General features: G+C 39.4%; 1 protein-coding gene across 1 annotated transcript in view; it reads left to right on the plus strand.

Annotated features, from left to right (window-relative positions):
- LOC109931377 (kinesin-like protein KIF20B) overlaps positions 1 to 26,251 on the plus strand; it is a 40,701-nt gene that overhangs the window by 10,906 nt on the left and 3,544 nt on the right. Inside the window, exons 3-7 of the mRNA XM_048603108.1 lie at positions 9,159 to 9,338; positions 16,014 to 16,098; positions 18,895 to 19,070; positions 22,202 to 22,433; positions 25,401 to 25,521. Coding sequence (XP_048459065.1) covers positions 9,159 to 9,338; positions 16,014 to 16,098; positions 18,895 to 19,070; positions 22,202 to 22,433; positions 25,401 to 25,521 — 794 coding nt within the window. The remainder of the gene's footprint in view (positions 1 to 9,158; positions 9,339 to 16,013; positions 16,099 to 18,894; positions 19,071 to 22,201; positions 22,434 to 25,400; positions 25,522 to 26,251) is intronic.

Raw genomic sequence — 26,251 nt, forward strand, 5'->3', positions numbered from 1 at the left:
GGAAGTGTCGGAGGATGATGCGTTGGATCTGGAGGTTGGTGGGGTGGTACGTGAGGACGAGGGGGATTCTTTTTTGGTTCTTATTGCGTGGGTGGGGTGTGAGGGATGAGGTGCGGGAGATGTGGGAGACACGGTTGAGGGCGTTCTCGACCACCGAGGGGGGGAAAGTTACGGTCCTTGAAAAACGAGGACAACTGAGATGTACAGGAGTGGAATGCCTCATCCTGGGAGCAGATGCGGCGGAGGCGAAGGAATTGGGAATAGGGGATAGCATTTTTGCAGGAAGGTGGGTGGGAGGAGGAGTATTCTAGGTTCCCTCCCCCTACCGCATCCCAAAACCAGTCCAGCTCGTCCCTGCCTCCCTAATCTGTTCTTCCTCCCAACTATCCCCTCCTCCCACCTCAAGCCGCACCTCCATCTCCTACCGACCAACCTCATCCCGCCCCCTTGACCTGTCCGTCCTCCCTGGACTGACCTATCCCCTTCCTAACTCCCTACCTACACTCACCTTTACTGGCTCCATCCCCGCCTCTTCGACCTGTTTGTTTCCTCTCCACCTATCCTCTTCTCTATCCCTCTTCTATCCGCCTCCCACTCTCTCCCTATTTATTTCAGAACCCCCTTCCCCTCCCCCTTTTCTGATGAAGGGTCTAGGCCCGAAACGTCAGCCTCTCTGCTCCTATGATGCTGCTTGGCCTGCTGTGTTCATCCAGGAACTGGAATTTGATTGGTATCACTGCAATGTGTGAGAGAGTGAAGTGGAGTATCTGAATTTTATGTGTGATCCTGAGCACCAGAAATTACTGATGGGTGAGTGATGAGGGCATGGGGCATAGAGCAGTACCGGAAATTGGTGTTGTAGTTCTTCAGAGATGTCAAAATGCCTGCAACAGACTCATAAGGCTACTTGTGGCATGCTGCCATATCTTTGTGTCCAGATCACAGGATTGATCTTCCTGACCACTTGCTCACAGTCCCCTTTATGGGCTGTCCTTCAGGACTTCCTGGGATCTGGAGAATCATGGCATCTCTCCTCTAGTCCTCTTCCATGAGTAGGTCCAAGAGTCCTGCAACAGTGAATGCAGAAGCTCCTTCATTGCCCTGGTGTTCTGGTTCTCTTCTTCAGATTTGCAGCATTATCATTCGGTACAGCCTCCTATGATTCAATGGACTTTTCCTTTAAGAGGAGCAGGGTACCTACACTATGTGTTGTCAGTGCGCTGTCCTTAGTCCCCTACTGAGTAGCCCGCAGCACTGGTCCTGCTTAGACCAACCAGTGCTAGCTGGTAAATGGGGAGGGAGTACCTGACAACAGGTATGGACAGGTACAAATCACCATCCCAAGTCCCAAAAATTGCACAGTTCTAGTCTAATCATCATTTTTAAAATGTCCTTTTACATCCATAATCAACCTTCTAGAATGAAAATCTGCACTCATTTCAATGAGAGCATTAGCACAAATAACTTATCAGGTTGATTAATCTTTGTAGTTCTTTGTTGACAGATTGTAGTCTCCCCCACCCCATGTCAAACTGATTAAATTGCTTTTTCTGATTACAGCGTTTTTCAAAGCTCTAACTTTGTTTGGTGATTTATTTAATGCAAGGTTTCCCTTTTTATTGCATGCATCAATTTAGAAAAGATCTGGTATCAATTTAGAAAACATTTGGTTTTAAGAAAGAATGCTTTCAACTGATCTGGTACCTATGGTTGAGCCCAAGTGATTGGGAATGTATGTAATTGGATTTTTTTTTGAGTGGAGCACATTGCAGCAGCACAAATCCTGTCAATTATTCCAGTTTGTTTTTCAAGAGCATACTGGGAGTGGCAAAGCAGGAGAGGAAATGTGATTGGACGATAAATGGCAGTGTATTGTTAGAGATGCTCATGGTAAGGCCCTCTCCTTTAGAGAGACAGATCGATTGTAGCTTAACGTGACTGCTATGAATGTTAAAGCACAGCTGACGCACTATCCCTGCTGTAGGAAAGCACATGCAAATTTATTGTTCCCAATGACAGCCTGAAGGCTACAGTTTCTGTGAAGAAGCTGGATGTAACAGTCATCTTCTGAGACAAATTAACCATGAAGGTAAATGATTAAATTGCATCACTTTGCTGTACTCGGAGTCATAATCATCACCATCTTGAATTTTACATATGGTTTAGTAGTAAAATCTGCGTTTACCCACAAACTGTGTGCCTGTTAGACTGTGTATTGTATAGTGTCTCAGAACAGAAGCAGCTGTGTGCTGTGCAATCCTGCAGCCAAGTCCTCTTTGTTCTGAAATGACAGACTACCTGATTTCAACAAATGTTTTTATTCAGATGAGCCTAGCAAAAGCTGTAATAAATCATAGGAGCATTATTTAGATATTGTTGAAGTGTTCTAAGGTAATATTCAGTCTTTAAAAGAAGTTTTCAAACATGCTTAGAGATAGTCTAACTAGATTTGTGATAAGAGTTGAACAGAGAAGGAACACACAAATGATTAGAAAAAATAAATATGAATGATGTGAAAAGAAGAAAACTCGACCAGTTAATTGGGGAAAAATCAACAGATAAAACATGGGTAAAATTTTCAAACAGGACATGAGGAAAATACATACTTCTATCAGAATGAAATGAAGTACAACAAACTCTTGGATAAACGGAGAAATTAAAGCACAATTCATCATGGACATATTTTGTGTCCAGATTAAAAAGCACCAAAGAAAATCGAATTGAGTATGGAAATGATGTAGGGGAACAAAAATAAGGGTTGTAAGTATTGGAGAAGGAGTTGTAAGGCACAAACAGAGACCTGCAAAGAAGGAACATCTCTGTTCAAGAAGAGGTAAGAGTACAAATCAGAAAATGATGCATCAGTCAGCCAATTGTTGAAAAAAGATAAGCTACCTGAGGTCAATTTTGGAGATCAACAGTCTGCATCAACGGGACACCTAACAGACTTGATGATTGTTTAGGCCTTTTGGAATGCATACAAGCTGTATTTTTTTTGCAGTTCAACAACTATTGTGACCTAAGCCATACATTCCACTTAAAGGGGAGATTGTGGTTTGATTTTCTAAAATAGCAGGAACGCTCCTCCGATGTCACACGCTACTGAGTATTAACCTCTCTGCTTTTGTTACCACTGGCAATGTAAAGACCTGAAGTTCACTGAATAAATGGGTAAGCCACTTATGAAGGCACAGGAGGTGCCTGTAGCTTGGCCAGATAATGTTGATAAGAAGCAAAGCCAAATTTCAGGCTAGAGTCATATCATGCCATTCGGGCCTATTTCAGGCCCAGAAATAGAGCTAAAGAAATTTCTGCCCTCTGGGTTGATTCAGCAAATCTGGCAAGGATTAGCAAAAGTGCACGAAAACCAATAATTTGAAGAACTGCTGTGAAGAACTAAGAGAATGCATTAATAAAAGAAATCGAGTCAATGTTGTGAATATTGACCTTAGCAATTCGATTAAAGGATCTTTTAAAAGTTTAGATCTGCTTTACATACCTCTGAGGGTACATTGGCATCAGCTGTTTACTCAGATATGACTGGAATAGTGTGAATGGTTTTGGTCTCCTTATCTAAAGAAAAGTACACCAATGTTAGAGGCAATCCAGAGAAAATTCACTAGGGTGTAAAGGTAAAGGCGCCGTAGTCCTACTCATTACAGAGAGGTCACTGGTGGTGAAGGTTAAGCCTCAGGTGAGTTTGAGAAGGACAGTTCTTCATGGTCACCTCAGCTGATGCAGGAATTGAACCCACACTGTTGGCTTTTCGTCACATAGCTAACTGACCCAGGCTTGATCTTAATTAGTTTAAACATTTTACTTGGCACTACAATGTAACAACATGTGCAATACGTATCACAGAGTTGTATTAATAGCATTTGCTTGCAATTTGGAACGTTTGCCTGTGTGTTTTTTAGATCTTCCTTTATGGTGACTGAATTTTAACACAAAATGAAGTAGCAGTTTGATTGAATCATAATCATGTAAAGCACAGGTCAATCAAAATGATCAGTGTCACCTTGTTCAATTGATGCTACTGATTGAATACAACCGTACAAAATATGAAACCGGGTGACTCTATCCTTCTTCGATGGCTTATCTTCCTCAATGTAAGCAGAATAAATCTTCTACATTCTGCTTTATTGTTTCGTGGAAAAGCTTCCTCTCACCTCATCCAATTGCTTAATGTATGCCAGTATAATATCCCCCTTCTCAACAGGCTTTTGGTGCATCTCTTTTTCAAAAACGTTTGACTGCAGTATCACAGGAATGTCACATTTAGTTGGTCTGGCCCTCTCGTGACTCCAGACCAACAGCAATGAGATTGATACTGAAATGACTGAACAAGCTTTTCAGTTGTGACCAGCTGCTATGAAGTCTAAGAGGAACTAAACTGAGCAGATCTCTTAGTATCAGTTTAGGCACTGGAAACGACAAGGGTAAATCCGGCCCTGTAAGCCCTGCGAGGTGCTCCTTCGTAATGTTCAGAGGCTTGTGCCTAATTGGAAGATATGTCCTACAGATTAGTGAAGCAACAGCCAGACACACATGGATTCAGGAACAAAAACAGAAGTTGCTGGAAAAGCTCAGCAGGTCTGGCAGCATCTGTGAAGAGAAATCAAAGTTAACATTTCGCGTTTGGTTACCCTTCCTCAGAACTGATGGTAGCAAGGAAAATGTTGTTTTATGTGCAGAAAATTGGGTTGGGGATGGGTTCCAGAGAAAACTACAGGTGGGGATAGAGCCCAAAGAGAGAGAAGAACAGGGACAGAAAAAGAAGTGGATAACAATCTGGCCAGGAGAGTGAATAGCTGTTAATGGAGACTGTTCGTGACTAACAATAGGTAGTGTGTAATGGCAGGCTGTTTGATAACAAGGCTTAGTGTGTGGGCTAGGAGGCTAGGGCTTGGGAGAGTTCAGGCCTGTTATAAAGCAGAGGTTGACCACCCCCACTTCTGATAACTAAAACTGAAACTCCTAGAGAGGAGAACCTCACTTTATAATCTGTAAAAAGAGTGTGAAAAGTGGTGTAACCTGTCTTTTCAGCAATTTCTAGTGGTTAAATAAAATAAATCCCTGACAGTCGCTTTACAATCAATAAGTAACAATTTATTTATCTAACTCTAACAGTGAACAAACTAACCAAATTCTTAACAAGCTAAATAAACCCTTTCTGATTACCAAATATTCCTGAATAAAACAAAATTCTAATGGTATGCTGTTCTAATAAATACAACTCCCACTTATATAAAATAAAAAGAAGAAGAATTGAGTCTCAAAATTACAGCCAGGTGATGTGTCTTCCGAAATGTTCTGTGCCTCCTCCATCGAATAGTCTGTCAGGAATGCTTTGTCTGTGAAGTCTTCTGTCATGAATCTTAACTAGGAGTGCCATAAGTACCTTTGATTTAGATGGTGCTTTCTCTAAAACTTAGAGAAGCCTGTGAAAGCTAACAATTCTCTCAAGAGCTGAGAGCTGTTAACTCTTGCAAATGGCAGTTCACTGTCCTGTTTTTTGCCCAAGTGCCCCTTCTTTTATACCTTTGATGATATATCAATTTCTTACAATAAAATTGGCCTTATGTTGTCAAAATCATCAGATTTAAATTTAATTGCTTTTTGGTATCTGGATGCCTGGTTCAAATTAATTGGCTAAATTTAAAACTTGTTGTCTTGATTATAGAACAAAAGTTCTGGTTGGCCTGCTAACTGTACAGCTTTTTGATACAAAAGTTTCAATTCAAGTGCTTTGTATGTACCTGCAAACCCACAAGCTGCTCACAGACATCCTTCTTTTCTTGAATCTCTGAGCATAGAAAAAGCATATTATCTTTTAAAGGGACCATGCACTGCTTTATTCCTCGCACTTTACAAACACCAATATTTTACAAACACCAGATTCGAAAGCCTTGCCTTCCAATCCACAAATACTCTACCCAACTTCGCAGCAACACCCTAAAATTATTGAACACACCACCCTGTTCCCTGGCCAACATCTCTGTCTCAGGCTTGCTGCAGTGTTCCAGCGAAACTCAGTGCAATCTTGAAGAACAGCATCTTATTTTTTGCTTGGGATACCTGCTGCCCTCTGAACTCAATATCAAATTCAATCATTTTAAGGCCTGAAATCTCCCATGTCCTATCCCCATACCCCACACACCAGGCCTTGTTATCACATAGTCTGCCATTACACACCACCCATTGTTATCCACTAACAGTTTCCATCAACATCTATTCACCCTCTTAGCAGGATCATTATCCATTCCTTTGTCTGTTCACCTGTTCTTCTCTCTCTTTGGGCTCTATCCTGGCCCCTCCCCCCACCTAATTTTTGTCTGGAATCAGAACTTAACTGCAAAGTATTAGCATGTGCTGTCCCACTGGCAGGATATACCCACCAGAGATCGAGGCACAGTGGTGTACTAGTGGTTAGGAATTGCCCTGGGAGCATTCAATATTGGGTCTGATTCTCACGAAGTCTCACGGCAATGAAAATGCTTCAATGAAAAGTACAGGAGGGCATGCCAGGAGCAGCACCAGGCATATGTAAAACTGAGGTGTTTGCCTGTTAAAGCCACATTGGGTGCCAAACCAGATAATCAGCTCGCAATAGACAAAGTTAGGTGATCTCACAACTGGTGAATCAGGTTTAAGCAATGCAGTTCTGCCTCATTCAGCCAAGAATTATAGAGGACAATTAAACATCAACAAAAGAAGTGGGTTAACAAATAATTCCATTCTCAATTATGGAGAAACTCAGCATGTCAGTGCAAAAGATGAGGCTGAACTTTTGCAAGCATATTAGGCCAGAAGTGCTGAGTGGTTGATCCATCTCAACCTCCTCCTGAAGTCCCCAGTACTATACATTGCAATATTCAACCAATTCCATTCACCCTACATGATATCAAGAAACTGTTGGAGGCACTGGATACCAGAAAGGCTATGAGTCCTGACAATAGTCCGGCAACAATCAGTTCTGGCTATAGTACTAAAGACTTGTGCTCTAGAATTAGCTGTGACCCTAGCCAAGCTGTTCCAGTACATCTACAACATTGGAAATGTGGAAAATTTCCCAGGTATGTCATGTACACAAAAACAACAAATCCTACCTGGCCAGTTACTGCCCCGCAAGCCTGCTTTCAATCATCAGCAAAGTGAAAAAAGCTGTCATCAACAGTGCTACCAAGCTGTTCTGGTTCAGTAATGACCTACTCAATGATAGTCAGTCTGCGTTGGGCCAGGGTTGCTTGGCTCCTAACAAAATTGCAGCCTTTGATCAAACCTGGATGAGAGGGCTGAACTCCAGAGATGATGTGAGAGTAACTGCTCTTGACATCATAATACGTTTTGATCAAGTTTGGAATAAAGGGATCCTTGTAAAACCAGTGTCAATGGGAATCAGGTGGAAAATTCTGTATGGTTGGAATCATACCTGGTACAAAGAAAAATGCTTGTGGTCACGAGAAGTCAATCATTCTAGTTGGTAGGACACCACTGCAGGAGTTCCTCAGGATATTGTCGTAGACCCTGCCATCTTTACCTGATTCATCAATAACTTTCTGTCCATCATGAGGTCAAAAGTAATCATTTTTGTTGATGATTGCACCATTTACAAGCCCTCAGATACTGAAGAATTCCCTGTCTATATGCAGCAAGGTAGGGACAACATTCAGGCTATCTCCAACAATAAACTGCAATCAAAGCACAAAGCCAGATCATTGAGTACATTTAAGACTGAAATAGATAGGTTCTTGATTATCAAGGGGATCAAGGGTTACGGGGAGAAAGCGGGAGAATGGGGTTGAGGAACTTATCAGCCATGATTGAATGGCAGAGCAGACTCGATGGGCTGAATGGCCTAATTTTTGCTCCTATGTCTTATGGTCTTATGGCACAAATGACATGGACCAAGGGATAGTGTAACCATTGCCCTTGGCATTCAATAGCATTTTCATTACTGAATACCCCATTATCAATCTTTGAGATATTGCAGAGATGGATAGTTTTCTGTACTATAAGAACTTACGTTTCTATGATTTTGTGTTTCACTTTTGAAGTTGGCTGATCCAAACACAATACATTGGTTTAAAGCTGCCCTCTACAAACTTCCAGAATTTTTTCGCGTTTTTCTTTTCCATGAATGTTAAGTTTTAAAACTATCTTTATAAGATGAATCCTTTCAGGCAGATTCAGCTAATACATGTGTCATATAAAAATCATAGCTGACGCACATCTGACAAATTGTTAATCGTTGCCATTGAACAAAATGCTCAATACTGATGTCAGCTTAGCTGAATAGTAACACTTATTCTTGAATCACAACACTGTGGGCTCCAGTCTTGTCCAAGACTTGTGTACACAATCTCAGCTGACACCTTAGTGTGTCATTGAAGAAGCATTGCATTACAGGATGTACCATCTTTTATATCAAAACAACATCTATTTGCATGTACAAACAATCATAAAAAAGAGCAGAGAATTCTCTTAGTGTATTCATACTATGGAAGGAAACATGTTCACAGCCAAATTGTGCACTGCTGCGTTCCACAAACAACAATTGCCCAATTAATAAGTGTTTTTTTAAATGTTTTTTGAAGGATAAATGTTAGCCAGGATTCTGGGAAAACCCTCCTGCTCTTTGAACTGCCAATTTTGCATTTTGGAATCGTGGAATGATTATAGCAAGGATTCAGCCCATTGTGTTTCTGTCAGCTCTCCAAATGCAACTCAAATGATTTCACTCTGCTGTTCCTTTCTCTTAGCTCTGCAAATAGTTTATCTTCAGATCCTATTGTATCTGCTTCCATTACAACCTCAGATCATTTCCACTTGTTCTGTTTAAAAAAAAACACTTTTCCTCATGTCACAGCTGTTCACTACATTTTCCTGTCACTCAAACAACATTGTACCCAGTCTAACTCCTTCCCTTTGATTCCATGGGCTTCAGTGATCCTACAGAGAAACAAAGCCTTTGTTTCACACCTCATCCAATAATGAATCTTTTGATTCAGGGATGAGAGTGTTACCAATAATTCATGATATATTGAACTAAATAAAAGTAAGGATCCAACAATTTCTAGAAACATGGTACATAATTATCAAAAGAAGTTTTAAAACCTGTTTTATGAGAAGTTGGATACATTTTCTTTTGCTTTCAGGCTACAGAGATGGACGCAACCCAAGGCAGCCATGTGACTCTTCTCAGAGCCCTTCTTACTGAAAAAGATGAGGATCTCAATCAGCTCAACAAAGAAATGAAGAAACTTCAGCTCATCAACAAGCAATTATTAGAGGAACAGTGCTTAGTAATGTCAACAAATAAAAGACTTCACGATAAGGTAAGTTTTCAGTCATTGATTTCTCTACTCGTAAGGTACAGCTGTGTAAATACAAACTTCATACATGGGGAGAAGATATCATTTTAAAACATTAGAAATGCACAATATGTGCATTTTTACACTTTCTGTTTGAATCAGAGTTCAAGCAATTCAAGAGAATGAAATATTAGTGTCTCATATTGTTGTGTACATTCGGTCTCAATGGGGAGTGCACATATTCTGTTTCGAAAAGCTAGTTGATGAAGGATAAGACTGAAGTCACTCTTTATTGAGTCATACATTAATTTACAGAGTGAAACATGACAACATACATGTCCTAACTGAACCACCCAGTTACAGTAAGTGTCTCCTTAAACGTGCTTAATTGAAACCACCTCTTTCTAAAAAATCACTGTGAAAGTTAGTTCCTTAATACACATTGGATACCAAGTGGAATGACCGGTAGATTATTCGCCACATATTCCTTTCCCATTAACATTGTTATGCCCAGATCCTGGGCATGGTTTGCCAATTTATTATGGTTCCCAATGGGATGCCCCAAACTGTTAAGCTCCTGGGTGAAGAGGGTTGAACTGGCTCCACTCCTTTATTCTCTTGCCTCTTCACTTGTTGCAACAAGATTAATTTAAAAATAGATCCCTTCCCTTGTGGATACCTTTCTCCTCCTAAGTTAACTTGGGTTTTAAAAGTAGGTAATATATCCAGTCTTTCTTGAGTTAATAAAGTGTGAGCTTATTATTAAAGTTGAAACTGATTTTTTTTAACCCCTGTCCTGTTATATTCTTCAAAATGGAGAACATAAAATGTGTTTGTAGTTTGGGGCATGATCAGAGGATGTGACTTACCGTAGCATGGGAGATCATCAGCTTCCTGCTATCTTTGTTGTCACAAAATATCACAGTGCAGTCTGATATGACTTGCCTCTTCCCCCTTTCAAGTTCTCATCACATTGTCAGGAATGACATTCCATGAGTCTCTCTTGCCAGACAGCCACTTAATTTACATCCACAGCCATTTTTGGTTGTATCAACCCTCTTTTAAAAAAAAAACACACATTTTGGAATTAGAGGTAGAAAATGTTCATACAGTACTTCATGACTCTTACCTGTGTCATAAAAATGTTGAGTGGCTTAGCGGGACCACTGGAGGTAAGTCGGAACAAACAGCAAATTAGTTTGTGGGAATCAGCAGGAATGCTTTTCCTGGGCCCTGCAAATGTAATCCACTCCACTGCTGATCTGCACATTGGCACCTGTCTCCTATTCGACTCCAACCTCATCACACTAGGCACAGGCTCTCAGCTGGCTCTGCAAAAGGTCACAAAGAAAGGGAGGGGAGTATTTCAGAAAAGAATGGCGGGTGGGAAATGTCAGCTGGTGCCAATGAATTTACTCAGGTGGGACAGAAAAGGGAAGAACTTCCAGCAGACTGCTAGTCATGAGGAGTAAGCAATTTATTTATCAAGATGAGTTTCAAAAATATGACATTCAAAAATTCTGATATGGCATTAGCGAAATCATTGCATCACAGGTTATCTGTGTAGTTGTGAAGTAACTACACTTCAAATATAGCCTTACTGTACCCTGACTAAACAAGTAAGAGTGACTGCTGTTTGCATACCCCTCAAATACAAATGCTTCATTAGTAGTTGGCTGATGTTGTACTGCCAGAAAATTAAATCGAAAATGATTGTGAGTGACATGAAAAATAAACAAATAAAGGTTTGCATATATTTTATACTTTATGAGTAGGTTTAAAATTACGGTTGGCTTTGTACTGATTTACAATTATAATTGCAAGACTTGCTTGTCTCATTGAAAGAACACAACATCCAGATTATAAGATTGCAGCATAAATTGGAGAGTCAATTGGCAATGCTACATCGGTGACAAAGAATTACTCCACGACAAAAAGAAAGCTTTTTGTACTTGAACACTTAGGAGTTGAACAAATTATGAGCTTCAAAACAGAGGTATTGTATTGTCAGCTTTTAATTGGACCTTCTCAATAATCAGAAAGAGAAGTAAGATAGTCAAGATAAAGCATCGCTACCCACCAAGGTTACTCATTTATCCAATGAGTAGTTGAATCACTGTCATCTTCAATAGCATCTTGGGATGAGAGACTAAGTACTTACCTATTTCAGGTTTTCGGGAGACCATTTGCATTTGGAATCCTTTATGGCAGACCTCATCCACGATTTTATGATACAAATCAGCAAAGGCCATCTAGCTAGTGATCTTTAGTATTGTGGAGGAACACTGCTGCTCATATATTCTATTACAGATCAGACCAAACTCCCTCAAAATATATTAAGAAGATAACTTAGACCTTTTTTTTGAAAGGCAAATGTAAGGTGAAGCACTCTAGATGCAATTTGACTGGCCAAACAGCCAGGCTTGAAGCAATGCATCCTTTATTCTTACACTATAGTTAGAACACAGACAGAATAAGAAATAAAAAAAATTGCTTAACTGTAATTCAATCAAAATACTTCACAAGATAATATATATATATAATTACCACTGATTAGCTGTTCTAAGACAGTAAGTCCCATAAACACACCTTTGGCAGAGGCAAGTTCACTAAACTAGATTATCTCACATCAAATGTTTCTCCAGTCCAGGTGTAAAGAACATGAAGAGAAAATTCTGAGAGAGAGAGAGAGTGAGAGAAAGAGAACTCCAGCCTTTTGCTGTAGCAGGGAAAGAGAAATAGCAACTTTCAAACTGCACCAGCTTCTGAAAGCTATCCTAAAATCCTGGTTCAAGGGAGTTTAACCCCACCCTCTCATGCTTCTTTCATCTGTTTTTAAAAAAAGTAAAGCTAGCAACATTTCTGAAGAAGGGTCCCGACCTGAAATGTCAACTTTCTTGCTCCTCTGATGCTGCCTGGCCTGCTGTGCTCCTCCAGCTCCACACTGTGTTATCTCTGACTCCAGCGTTGGCAGTTCTTACTATCTCTAAGCTAGCAACGTTGCTGGCTCAGAGCAGACATCTCGTCTCCAAGTTTACAACACTGGCTTTCAAAAGAAACATGACACATTAAAGACACATCCCATAACAATTCAGATGGAAAACCTGCTCCATTGTTTGAGAAATAATATACCTGGTGGTCTGTTTGCCAGAGAACATCTGCTAGACATCTAAGCTATTAAGGTTGTTTGAATTGTCAACTATCTCTATTGCTTTGTTTTTCACAGTTGTGGAAAAAGAAGAACCTGATGGGTGAGAACAGGACTAAACTAAATGGCTCCTTGGGCTTGCTCTAGTACTCAATCTGATCATGATCAATATTCTACGTCAACTCCACTTTCCTGCCCAGTTCTCTGAATCCCTGAGAGAAGAATTATATCTATCACAGCCACAAATTATACTTAGTAACGGAGCATCGACAACCCTTGGGGACAAATAATTCTAAAGTTTCACAACTGGATCTGGAGCATCTCCGTTCTGCATCACCAAAGGTGTTGAGAATGATGGTGGCCTGTTGTGCCTTGCAGACAGAGCTACAGAAGGAGCAAAGCGCAGATAAATTGGCATTCTCAAAGGACAAGGAGCCCAATAGCCTCAGGGTGCTTGCAGCCGCTCACTGACTTCGGGAAACCTCAGATAGATCCATTCCAGCAGATTCAGATCGACTGAGTACATGCAGCCTTACAATGTACCGATGCTGAACTCGGTACCCCACCCCCACTGCCACCCTCCTAAATTTCAAAGCATTCGCACAGTCAATAATTTCCCCAACTCATTCAAATCTGTTGTACTATAACCTGGTGTCATGTGACTTCCGATTATGTAAAGTTGAGCTGTCAAACCTCCTTGTCCTAGTCGTTAAATTGTAGCACCTTTGCATGAAAATCTTAGCTAGCAGTTAAACATGTGAATTCTGCTTGTTTTAGATATGCTTCATCAGTGTGGTTGATATGTCGAACATTATTTTAATTTAAGCATGATTATTCTTAAATCTTTCTTTTCTTTAGTGGTCCTCTTTTGATGTATAAATTACATTAGTAGGCTCATTATAAAACAAATCGTCATCTATTTTTTCAGGGCTTGGTGATAATGAAACACTTGACCATAGTAATTGCAATAACCCTTGCATGCAGTGGGCAAATTCCCTGTGATTATACACCATGAGTTATCACATGATTAAATGTCACACCATAAGATGTTCAGGCACAGGTCAAGCTATAACTGGCAACTCCACCTCAATTAGGTAACCACAAGAAGTGATAAAATTAAATCTTCAGTTTTCATTTAGCTACAAAGAATGTGATTTTTTTAAAAGTCTCATTAAAATGCTAGATTTAAATCAAATAGCCAAATTCACATCATGGACGTGATAAATCCCAACAGTTGCAATTGATGAAGCCCAAAGTAGCACAAACCCAACTGTTACCATAGTGATGTGGTTGGCACAGCAAAAACAATATTAAGCAATCTGGATATACGCCAGAACTCTTAACACAGCCACAGGCAATATCAGCAACTGCCACGTGAAAGCTCAGCAATATAATATTCCACTTTAAAGCAATATATCATTGCAAATAAACTCAGTATTCATCCTTCCTAATAATTTATCACTTTCTAATAAAAGAACATATTTGCCCCATCTGTCATACAAAAGGTTAATCCACAGAGTAATCCATAAAGACAAGGAAGATCCCAGCTCTGATAGCTGGTATGTAACAGTTTAGCTCATCTTACCTGATCGTGAAATTAAATAATAAATGTCAGCATTTGAATTCAAGAAGGACAGAATTAGTAAGTGTTCCTGTTCCTGCTCCTGAATGATATGTAGCATTTTCTTGCCAGAAATGGGTCTCGAGATATGTGCAGACTCATCCATGATACTTCCATAGCTTTATTGATGCTGGCAATCAAGGCACAGGCGCAAGTAATTGAGGTGTAAAGGCTAAACAGCATATGCCATTTCAGACTTAACCAATGGTCACCTGTGAAAGGGAGAAAATTGACAGTAAAAGCATTGAATAATAAAATTTTACTTGAAATTAATAAAAAAAACCAAAGACCAAACATATTTCAAATGATTGACCTGCATTTTTATTGGGGTAGGGAAGGTGGTTATCACCTCTGAAAATGATTGCAACTCCAGGTTATTGGGCATGCACAGATTAGAATTGGAATCCTGACGTTGTGGTCTGTCACTCAATATTTCATAGGTTGTGCAGCGATGAGTCCCAAACTCAATCATCATTGAAGTCAGTGAGAATTTCAGCTTTCCTGCTCACATGTGACTGTGAGAAACTCCATTAAAAACTTTTTTAATTTTGGCATTACTAAAAAAAAACATATTGAACAACAGACCTGGATCTCAGAAAATAATTTTATACACATCAACAATTTATCAGATTTTAGAACATTTTTGAAACAATTAAGTGTTTTCCAACATATTTTATCTCCATCCCATGTGTATGCCTCAGTCTTTAAGAGGATATGTCAGCAAGGCTTGTCCAAATGCACAGGGAGGAACAGTAGTGGCAGGCAGGTATGTGAGGGCAATGGCCCTTGTCTGCACAGGCCTGCTGTACTTCAAAAACAACATATTCCTCAGTTTTTTTAAAGATTCATTCATGGGATGAGGGTGTCACTGGCTAGGCAGTATTTATTGTCCAGGGTACAGTGAAGAGTCTACCACATTGCTGTGGGTCTGGAGTCACATGTAGGCCACACCAGATAAGGTTGACAGTTTCCTTCCCTAAAGGGCATTAGTGAACCAGATGGGTTTTTCCTCCAACAATCAACAATGGATTCACAGTCATCATTAGACCTTTAATTCCAGATATTTATTGAATTCAAGTTCTACCATCTTGCTGTGGCAAGATTCGAACCCAGGTCCACAGAATGTTATCTGGGTTTCTAGATTAACAGTCTAGTGATAATACCACTAGGCCATCACCTCCCTTGAGTTTAAAATTCCGAGACCCCAAAGTTTCTGACCGAGCCAGCAGGGAGGGGAAGGCAGGCAGTGACAGTGCATGGGACCCCAAGGATAGAAAGCCTGATTAAAGTTTCTGTCATTAATGCTGCTGTTTAGGTTCTAGTAGTGTTTAATTCAATAGTGTATTTAATTACTGTCCTCTGTATAATTGATAGTGTTAATTTCACTGTTTTGTGCTTTTATCTGTATTTCTTGTATTTAAGTAAATGCAGAGATTCCTTTGCCCTGAAACAGTCTACTGCCTTCTTCATTTCACATTCACTAAATAAGTCCAGTGTGTAGAATCAGGGGTCTGGGGCTGATTTGAACCACCTAAAACCAGCCAATTACCACTGCAAACCAGAACCCTACAGATGTGCTCCGATGTCTGCCTGTAGTGTGGGGGCACTTTTTGGGGAGACAGTTGGGGTTCTTAATCTGGATTCACTATTAGGCCTTGCTTTGTGATTTGGCCAGAAGAGCTGAACAAAAAAATAAAGCTTTGACCATTAATTTTATGTTGCTGAACAGGCCCAATTATAAATAATTTATCTGATCCATTTGCTGGCCTTGCATTGTCCCAATATTTTCAGTGAAGATTAATGCCACTTGATTTAAACCATGACCTTGGATTTAAATTAAAAAGTTCAAATATGTGAAATTAGTGAATAAATGCATTGGTTGCAATTTTAAGTTTTTAATGTGTTCTTGTTTATTGTTCAAACTACTTAGACTAACAAAGTTCTTGAAAACAAGGTAAAAGGAGGCACAAGTGATTCTCATCCTACTGCACCTGTACTGCTACAGCAAAGAACCGGTAAGATTTCCTTCCATTTATTCCACATAGAACTCCAATTAAAGTCTTTAGAAAAGAGCATCTCATTGACTACTTCAGCTCTGACCAATACTGGTTACAACATACTGACTAAGACAACAATTTCTCTTTGTTTTAGCACATGCAACATGGTAAAATGTTTCAAAGTGTTTAAAAATAGTGAGGACATTTTTTGACAAGTCATGGAAGGAGAAAGCAAGAAAAATGATAAAACAATACGAGCATTTTAAAAGAGGAGAGTTACAAAGGCAGAGGGTTTTCAGGCAAGAATTTTCTTCAGGAATATGAAAGCACAGCAACTACTGGTGGAACAGTTCAAACCAGGAATGCTTGAGGTGAAAACTGAACCAGGAGTTAGAGCCTACACTCATTTCAGTTTAGAAGAATGAGCAGTAATGTTAATTAAACATGTAAAGGTTCTGAGCATATCTGACAGGGAAGATGCTGAGAGGATGTTTCCCCTTTTGACAATCTAGAATGGGGACGTAATTTCAAAATATGTTTTATCTAAGTTGGAGATGACAAATTTCTTCTCTCAGAAGTTCATCAATATTTGGAATTCTTTTCCACAGAAAGCAGTGGCAGTTGGGTCATTGAATATGTGCAAAATTGGAGTTAAATTTTTCAACTTCAAGAGAATCAAAGGATATGGGGGTAGGGAGGAAAGTTGACAAAACTAACATTAGATAAGCCATGAACTCATTGAGAAACAGGAGGCTTGAGGGGCTGAATTATCTGACTAAGAAATACTTTTGTATGTTCTTAAGGAAGAGCACAGACATCTCATAACTCTGTAGGGCTCAGGGAGGCTAATGAAACAGGGAGTGCTGTGGCCAAGGAACTACATTAAATTTTTTTAAAAATTTAAAAAGAGCATTTTTATTTTTTTTGTTGGATGGAGTACCAGTACATGTCAATGAGCACAAAGATCAAGGTATGACTGAAATTTAGAGTGAGTTAAGGTTTTGTAGAATGGAGAATTATTTTTAATTTTTTTTAAACTGAATTCATCTTTTGGAATCTAGTCTTTGATCCTGTTCTGCAAACCCAGAATGTTCCCATTTCCACCCAGAAATGAGGAAAACCTATCTTGCCGACCAAATTCCACACCTCAGTGAAAGTGTAGAGTGTAGAAACCCCAACATTCAAAGTCCAGATCTCCAGTCTGGCAGCCAAAATGAAAGCTCCAAGGGAGGGGTACAATGAGACCTGGTGTAACAACCTTTACCTTCTTCCACTAACTGCGGATTGGGAGTGAACTGAAATTGCCATGGGATTTCGGGACCTTCCTTCTTATGTTAAACATTTTAAAATACAGAAACTCACAAAGCCCAGGATGACAAACAAGTTCAAACAAAAATCTGACAATTAAAAAGAATAATGTAAGACACAGAAACAACCTTGAATAAAGGTCTCTGTGGAGCTTCATGGCCACAGAATTCAATACGCATTTCGAAGTCACATGCTGTAATTCAGGATTGGTTTACTTTGAAAACAAACTCAATAAGCTCATAAACAGCGTATGTAAAGTGGTATTCAGTACACACTGAAGTGGATAATACCAAATCAATTCAATTATAAGCAGTAAAAAAATTTGTTCAGAAGGACAATTGTTGAGGCAATGGATTTTGTAAATATTTAAAGGGACTTCTGATGGTTCAAAATCTTTTCCCTAAAGGTTTCCAAATTTAACTGATGCTTTGTCTCCCAGCAATCCCCCACTATTCTCTCCCATTGTACATTTTAATTTACAATTATTTTTGGTGCATTTTCCAGCATTTTGAAGTGTGGGATGGCTCAGTATTAAGGAGACCGACTCAGTGATAAAGCTTAGAAATTGAGAGAGAGAGGCAGACAGACAAACCTTGTGAAGGAGTGAATCCGCCTTATCTTCTTCCTCCTCTTTAAAGTTCAATAAACTCAACCACGGACGATGAGTAATATCAATTCCTACATTCAGATTTCAGGGATGGGTTCAGTTAGCTCAGCTGAGTAGGCAGCTGGTTTGTGAAACAGACCTACTCCCTAACAGTATGGGTTCAATTCCCACACCAGGTGAGGTCAGCATGAAGTTTCCAAGACTTCTCAACCCCTCTCTTTGCCTGAGGAGTGATGACTCTCAGGTTAAACCATCACTGGTTGTCTCTCTGCAATTGTCTGGTAAGACTGTGGCTATTTGCCTTTTACCATTTTAGGGACCTGATTCCCAAAAGGGGAGCATTTTGTTGGACCTTTATTGTATAATATGTTTGGAAAACTGTCCATTTCTCTCAATTTCAGGGAAAATATTGGGGCAAACCAAGAATACTCACATTACCTTAACTGTAAATTTTCCATTTAAATGCATCTCTCTCATATTTTGTTCATGAATCCTTTAACTGAGGAGTCAATTGGAAATTTCTCAATATTGCAATTTGAACAGTAATCCATCAGAAAGGAAAAAAATGCCCAAACAAACACAGTGACATTGGTGGTGGGGGCTCACAGTGAAACTGTAGAATTCCACAAAGCAGTAACTTGTTTCTGTTGCAAATGTTCATTTGTCAAACATTGGGCAGGTAATAAGTTTTAACAACATGTGAATATATTCCAATTTCTCTTGGAGGTTGGAGGAAATTTCTCAGCACCCAGTATAGGGTGTCAGGTAGTCAGGCTGAATGCAGGTGGTGGTGTGAAGCCGTAAATATGGGACCTGACATGTTTTTGGACGATGTCGTTAGTAGTGATTTTTACTAACTTTTACCTCATTGCAACAAAAGTACTTTGTTTTTTTTTAAGAAGACCTAATTAGATACCTCAAAGATCTCCAGGAGGCCAATGATAGTGCTGTCAATGAACTCATGAAGGCTGATGAGGAAACCTCACAACTGAGAGGCGAAATGGCTAAACTAAGATCAACATATGCAGAAGAGCTGCAGGATGCCAAGAAACAGAATGATCACCTTCAAGATAAGGTGTGAAATTTTAATTATTACTGATACTAAGCAGATATCATTTTAAAATGCTTTCATTGCTAATGTGCTTTCTGTAGGAATAAAACAAAATCAGTTTTTGAATATGTTTCAGAGATAGTAGGAACTGCAGATGCTGGAGAACCTGAGATAACAAGGTGTAGAGCTGGATGAACACAGCAGGCCAAGCAGCATGAGAGGAGCAGGAAGGCTGATGTTTTGGGCCTAGACAAGAAGGGTCTAGGCCCGAAACGTCAACTTTCCTGCTCTTCTGATGCTGCTTGGCTGCTGTGTTCATCCAGCTCTACACCTTGTTATCTTAGTTTTTGAATATGATGTTTTATGTTGTTGACTAACCTTACACATGTCACTAACAAATCTTGAGTATGGTTAACAATCGCTTGTTTAAAGAACTGGGTAATAACTGTAATCCAGGGAACTGGCTCCTCACATGGCAGCAGTACTTGAACAATAAAGTAAGCCAGCAGCTCTTTTCACACTTGAACTGGTTAGTCCCTCCAAGTATAAAATAAAATGAAGTGCAGAGTAAAATGGGCTCCAAAGGATTGTCCAATTTATGTCACTGTGTGTTTCACGCCACTACCCAACGGAACATCGACTCCAATTCCTTTAGAATGAAGACACTTCAGGAAATTGCAAGGGTTTAAAACTTAAAATACAATGTTTTGCCTGGTTGCACTTCACAATGACCCATTTTCTTGAATTGGGGTCTTTGTTTGTCATGCAGGCTGAGCTGGTGGTGGAATCCCACTGTGAGGGTTCTACAGCTGATAGTGCTCCAGAAAGACTGCCATGATCACACAAAAGGGGGGTGGATCTAGTGATCCAAAGAAATTCCTGCAGAGAAGACCAGTGATCCTTTATTAGACTGCAGTGAAAGTTGAGAATTATAGAATCATAAAGCAGCAAAGGTTCAACAAAGAAGGGAGTTACAAGGCCCATCATGGAGTGCCACAGTGACTCAGTGGTTAGTACTGCTGTGTTACAGTGCAAGGAACCCAGGTTCATTTCCACCCTCAGGCAATTGGAATTTGCACATTCTCATTGTGTCTGCATCAGTTTCCTCTGGGTGCTCTGGTTTCTTCCCACAGTCCAAACAAGTGCAGTTAGGTGGAATAGCCATGCGAAATTGCCCTTAGTGTCTGGGGGTGGGTTAGTCATGGGAAAAGCAAGGTTACAGGGATGGTGTGGCTCTGGATGGAATATTCTCGGGAGGGTCACCGTAGACTTGAAGGGCTGAATAGCTTGCTTCCATGCAGTAGGGATTCTATAATTCTAAGATGTCTATGCTGTCTTTCCACATGAGTGTCCCAACTAGTCTCACTCTCCTGCTATTCACATAGCACTGAAAATTTTATCACTTTGGAGATTATAAACTCCCTTCTGAAAGCCATTATTGAATTTGCCTCCATCACACTCTAAGGATGGGCATTCCTGATCTTTACCACTCGTTCCTTAGGCTTAGAAGATTATTTCCTCACATCACGATTGGTTCTTTTGCAAATCATCTAAAATTTGTGCCCTTTGATTCTGATCTTTTTAACAACAGGAATACCATTTTTCTCTCTCTACACTATTCCAACTAGTGATTTTGAATGCCTGCATTAAATCTTCTCATTTCCAAGGAGAACAACCCCAACCACTCCAATCTTTCCATGAATCTCTGTTGCCATCTTGTTATTTCAGCAGTTTTCCATGCAAGCAAATTGTAGCCTAAGAGTTATACTGACATAAAAAAGTTTCAATATGAGCAAACTTGCATGTAAAGGATAATTTTCTGACTTTGCACTCCTGTTTGGAACGCAATTTTATTTCTTATTTTACTTTTTCTTATTAGCTCTGCACAACCTATGGAAATACACCTCTGTCCTTGTGTGATTTGATGTTTTTAAAAACATAGAATGAAAGTTTGAATAAATAATAAACTCAAACTAATAGTGATATATGAAAACCACAGGTTATTTCCTGTACATCAGTTGGCCACCTTGGGTTATGCATCCATCAGATGCAAATAACATTTTGTTATAATTCAACAGCAAAAGAAAATCAGGCTTGTTGGAAACATGAAATAAAAATGAAAGATGTCAGTAGCGTACAGAATCATCATCTGTCAGAGGAAGATAAGCTAAATGCAGGCTATTGCAATAAATCTTGCTACAAACTTCCAGAATTTTCTTTTTGTAATGTTTCAATCAAGTATAAGGTATTAAATTAGTGCACAGACTGGCTTTATCTGTTTCTTGCTTTGTGTCATTCAGGTGTTTAATCTGAAGTGACTACCCTCAGTTCCATTTCATATTTGCTCTATAGTTAGTAGATTGCAGTTTTCAAACATTTCATTTTATGATATTGCCATAATCCATGAGACAAGCTTTCTTGAAATCAGACTGTATCAGGTGCTCAAAATAAGGAGTACCTTCATGGCAAAATACATTCTTTTTAATGACAATACATCAACTGCAATAATAGCTAGGATTTAGCAGTGGATGGGGTATCCTGTCCCTGCCACCTTTCCGTCCAAGTCAGTTCGGTGGAAAATAAGAACTGGAGCAGGAGACAGCAATTCAGTCCCTCAAGTCTGCTCTGCCATTTAACATAATCATGTCAGATCTCATTTTAGCCTCAACAGCAATTTCCCACACGCTCCCTATAACCCTTTAACCTGTTATTGATTAAAAATGTGTCTATCTCCCCCTCAAATTTATTCAGTGTCCTGGTGCTTACTGCACTCTGGGGTAGCGAATGCCACAGATATATGCCCTATAGGAGAAGTCATTCTTCCTCATCTCGGTTTTAAATCTGCTATCCTTAGCTGACCATCTTAAGTTGTTGGGAAGGCCACCAAGGGGCTACTAAGTGCCCTACTTACCCCGAGCTGCAAATCTGATGGTGGGTGAAGGCAAAATTCCTCCCAATGTGCTGGGAAACCAACAAGTACAAATATCTGATAACAGGCATAAACCTCAGAGCACCTAATCAGAAATGCTTTATATGGTAGTATACATGTCAATGAATAACATCAGCAGTTTGTACATCACTATTCAGTGACTGGTATGCCGATATGTAGTTGATCAGGATGGCCCTCTGATTTACTCTGGTTCTAACACTCTCAGATTAACAGATTGCATTACCATCCATCCCAACTTACTTTGGAGGAGGATGCTTTTGGCTTATTGGATGAAATCCATCAATTACGGAATGAGTCCCGAAAGCTTAGAGAAGTCAACCATAAACTTGTTGAAGAAAACCGTCAATTGAAGGAAGTGCTATGGGATTTCAAGCAACAGCGGGAATGGCTCTCAAAGAAAAACTTCAAGAAAAAGAAGGTTGAAATTGCCAAAAGGGGTATGAATTTATTATGCAACCATCTCAGAATCTCTCTGAAATACTGAAATCTTCACTAAAAATTGCCCACAAACCTTTACAGAACAGGATTGAGAATGTTTATAATTGCAGTTCGTGGAACATTATCTTGGACTTAATAGAAACAGCTTGCATTTATGTATCACCTTCCATGATCTGAGTACATCCTAAAGAGCTTTATAACCAATGAAGTGTCTTTGACATGTAACCACCATTGTAATACTGGAAACATGGCATCCAACATGTGCACAGCAAGCTCCCAAAAATTGCAACATAATAATGAGCAGAGCATCTCCTTCCTAATGGTGTTAGTTGAAGAATGAATGTTGGTCAGGATAGTCGAAAGTACAAAGAACTCCACTGCACTTCTTTGGATTAATGCCATCTGATCCTTTACATTCACTGAAGAAAAGAAATGTAGCTTTCAAATGCAGCTTCAACAACTCAACCCTTCCTCATTACTATATTGCCATATCCAACTGGATTCTCTACTCAAATTTTGGACTGAAACTCTGAATAAGCTTGTTAGCAGCAACCCACAGCTGACTTTTTATAACTGCTTGGTACAAAGTAGATTAGGAATGTTTGTTAGTTTTGAACATTACTTCTTGGCTTTACAACAGACTGGCTTTATCTGTTTCTTGCTTTGTGTCATTAAGGTCATTACAATAGATTGATTCCCCTGAATTAGAAATTCCACATTCACGCAGTAAAGTTGCCACAGTCTTACCAGCCCACAGGGCTGCTCACTCATCAGAAAGAGATGGTGGTGGTTTAACCTGAGAGGTACCATGCTTCAGGCAAGGGAAGAGAGGTTGTGAAAGAGAGTCCTTCGTGGTAACCTCAGCCGCTGCAGGAAGTGAAACCACACTGTTGACATTACTTTGCAGTATAATCCAGCCAACCGAGTTAACTAACCAGTGCAAACTTGAACTGGCAATTTAGCCTGACATTTCTGTACTGATCGAGCGTTGCTGGTAATCACTGTCAGATCTTTGTAAAAGATCCACTGTAATAAGATGCCATACTATTACCTACATCTGAGATCCTGATTTCTGAGCTATCATTCCTTTAGCCTTCACCACCAGAAGTATTTACATACTGGTGGTTTATGAGATCTTGCTATGAACATATTGGTTGTCTTATTTGCTTGTGCAATAATAGTGATGTGTAAAGTTATTAATTAAATCTGAAGTGCTTAAAGATAACAGAATATTGTGATAAAAATATATATAAAAGTGAAAATTCTTTCCCTTGTGTCCATATTACATTAAAGTGACAAGGGAAATTTCGTTGGTAACGATAGCTTGGCAGTTGTACCTTTAAACATTACAGGAGCGAGGGCAATATTGAACATGGTATTAACAGATTACTGTTTGTAAATCTATTTTAAAAATCTAATGCGTTAATCTAATTTTCTTCTCTTAATTGTTCATTTTTAACCCTAATAGCTCCCTCCTCTCCTGAAAGCATCACTTCTGATCTGTTTATAACATTCCACACAGCTTTAGAATCTTACTCAAGTTGATTACTTATTATTTATGAGCCAAGATGCTAATGACATCATAGCCAAACTCGATTCAGTTCACTCCAACTTCCACACATGCACTGTGTAGTTTATATCACTAGATTATCAACAACAGGAAGCTTGGCCAATTTTAAATCTGCCTGCTGCCAAGGCTGAAATCAGTTAACTTGCTATATACCAGGACTGTATAAAGGGCCTGGGCCACTGTCTTATCCACCAGCTATCAAATTGGTCATATCATCTCTCATGTCCAGTTTAGGCATTGAGCGGTTTGTAATTACTGAATTATTGACATGTATTAAAATATGAATATATTTTTATAAACAGAACTCAGAATAAGTACCAGATACATTAGAAAATTCTGGGAAGTTTCTATGAACTGATGCAAGCTAACTGTTAACAAATTTTAGCTTTGTTATTTTTATGTGAAATCAACACATTAAATGTATTGAAGAATGATGGTGTTGGTGCTGGGGAGCACTGGACATCACAGATAAATGCATTGCAAGTATATAGGCAAATTCATAGTTCATAGGCAAATTTTCCATCTCAAACTTAATTAAATGCAAGTATGATTTAACTTCTCTACATTACTTTTTTTTAAAAAATGTGCTCCAGACAAAAATGTCTCTGCTATTAGTAAAAACAGGAGACTATCAAAATTTAGATGCATTGTCAACTGTCCAGGACACTAACACAGAAAGAAATATGTCCAATTAAGGCATGTGGCTAATGGATAACTTTCTACAGGATTTAGCTTTTCAAATATTCAAACCTATGGGCAATTTTCTTTCTCATTGATTCACGGGATATGGACATCACTGAGTGGGCTAACATTTATTGCGCATCTCCAATTGCCCTAGTGAAGGTGGTGATGAGCTGCCTTCTTGAACAACTGCAGTCTCTGATGTGTAGGGGCACGCACAGTGCCATTGGGAAGGCAGTTCCAGGATTTTGACCTGGTGACAGTGAAGGAATGGTGATTTGGTTCCAAGTCAGGATGCTGTGTTGCTTGCTGGTTGTGTGTGAAATACCCTTGTACTTTATGTAAATGAGTTGATAATTCTGTTGAAAGATTTTTAACAAGTCCAATTTCAAGGTACATGTTTGATGTGGTCAGCTATACATGGTTGAAAATAATTTTCTGAGTATAAGCCGAGTTATGTCTTGTATTCAAAGTTCTGATTTGTTTTGATGTGTTTTTCACTTTGTACTACATGTATCCAATGCACTAATTTCACAATTAATTGTAGGCTATTTAGTGCTTTGAACTACAAACTAACATTAAAGATTTACATCCCGGGCATAAAAAGGTTGTGACTTGACGGAATTGGATTTGTATTATTACATTTTCACTGTTTTAGCTTTCTGGATTGCCACTCATCTTTTGGTGAGTAATTTACATGTGTTTCGATTTCCAGGTAGGGGTACAATATCTGCAAAGAAGTTGGATCTACCTAAAAAGGAGCAGGAAACTGCCCAACAGAAAATGTCTTCTCTTCCATTCCAGTCACAAGGAGCATCTCTGTCTTCACAGTTCAAGTAAGGAAAGAACATACTTGTTAATGTTGTTTATGGGACGATAGTCTGTTAAAATGCTATGGCCTTGTGGAGAGAAAGGAAGAATTTTGACCAGGCAAGTTGGATGGGTTTGTGTGTAGGCAGCAAATTCAAGGTTTGAAATTATCAGTGCGTTAGGGAGCTAGGAGGAACCTATTGACTTCTACCTTTGAGTTCAGCACAGAGGGAACCTATATGGAAAGGGTAGCACGACCTATTGAAACATGTTGACTGCTCACAACCTACTTCTTTAACAATGGTTCTGACATTAAGGGTGAGTGCATAAGTTTCCCAGAAATCACCAGGGACTTCAAGGTGAAGTGGCAAATGACAAGCAAGCTACAATTTAAATACTTTTCTAAATGAAAGGCATTTTGTTTACAAGATTTGCAGCTATGTAATTTTCCCACTTTGGACATCATAGCTCCTACCTTGCATCTGTATTTCCCAAAGGTTGGATTTCAAATCAGCATGGGAGGGCTTAAAAAGCTCTACTGTGGACCTCTAATGAAGAACAATGGTAGCTTTTCCCTCAGCTATTGCCGTACGAAGACGAGGACTGAACACAGAGATCCAGTTCACAGCGGATGAAGGTTGTCAGTGTAGGATATTATGATATAAGGTTATGGTTCCAAAGGCATTAACAGTGATGATGCATTAAGTTAAACCAATCTGAGGACATAGCATAGTCTTTGGGTGGAGAAGAAGCATT

Source organism: Rhincodon typus, chromosome 11 (genome assembly GCF_021869965.1).
Source record: "Rhincodon typus isolate 14 chromosome 11, sRhiTyp1.1, whole genome shotgun sequence".
Lineage (NCBI taxonomy): Eukaryota > Metazoa > Chordata > Chondrichthyes > Orectolobiformes > Rhincodontidae > Rhincodon > Rhincodon typus.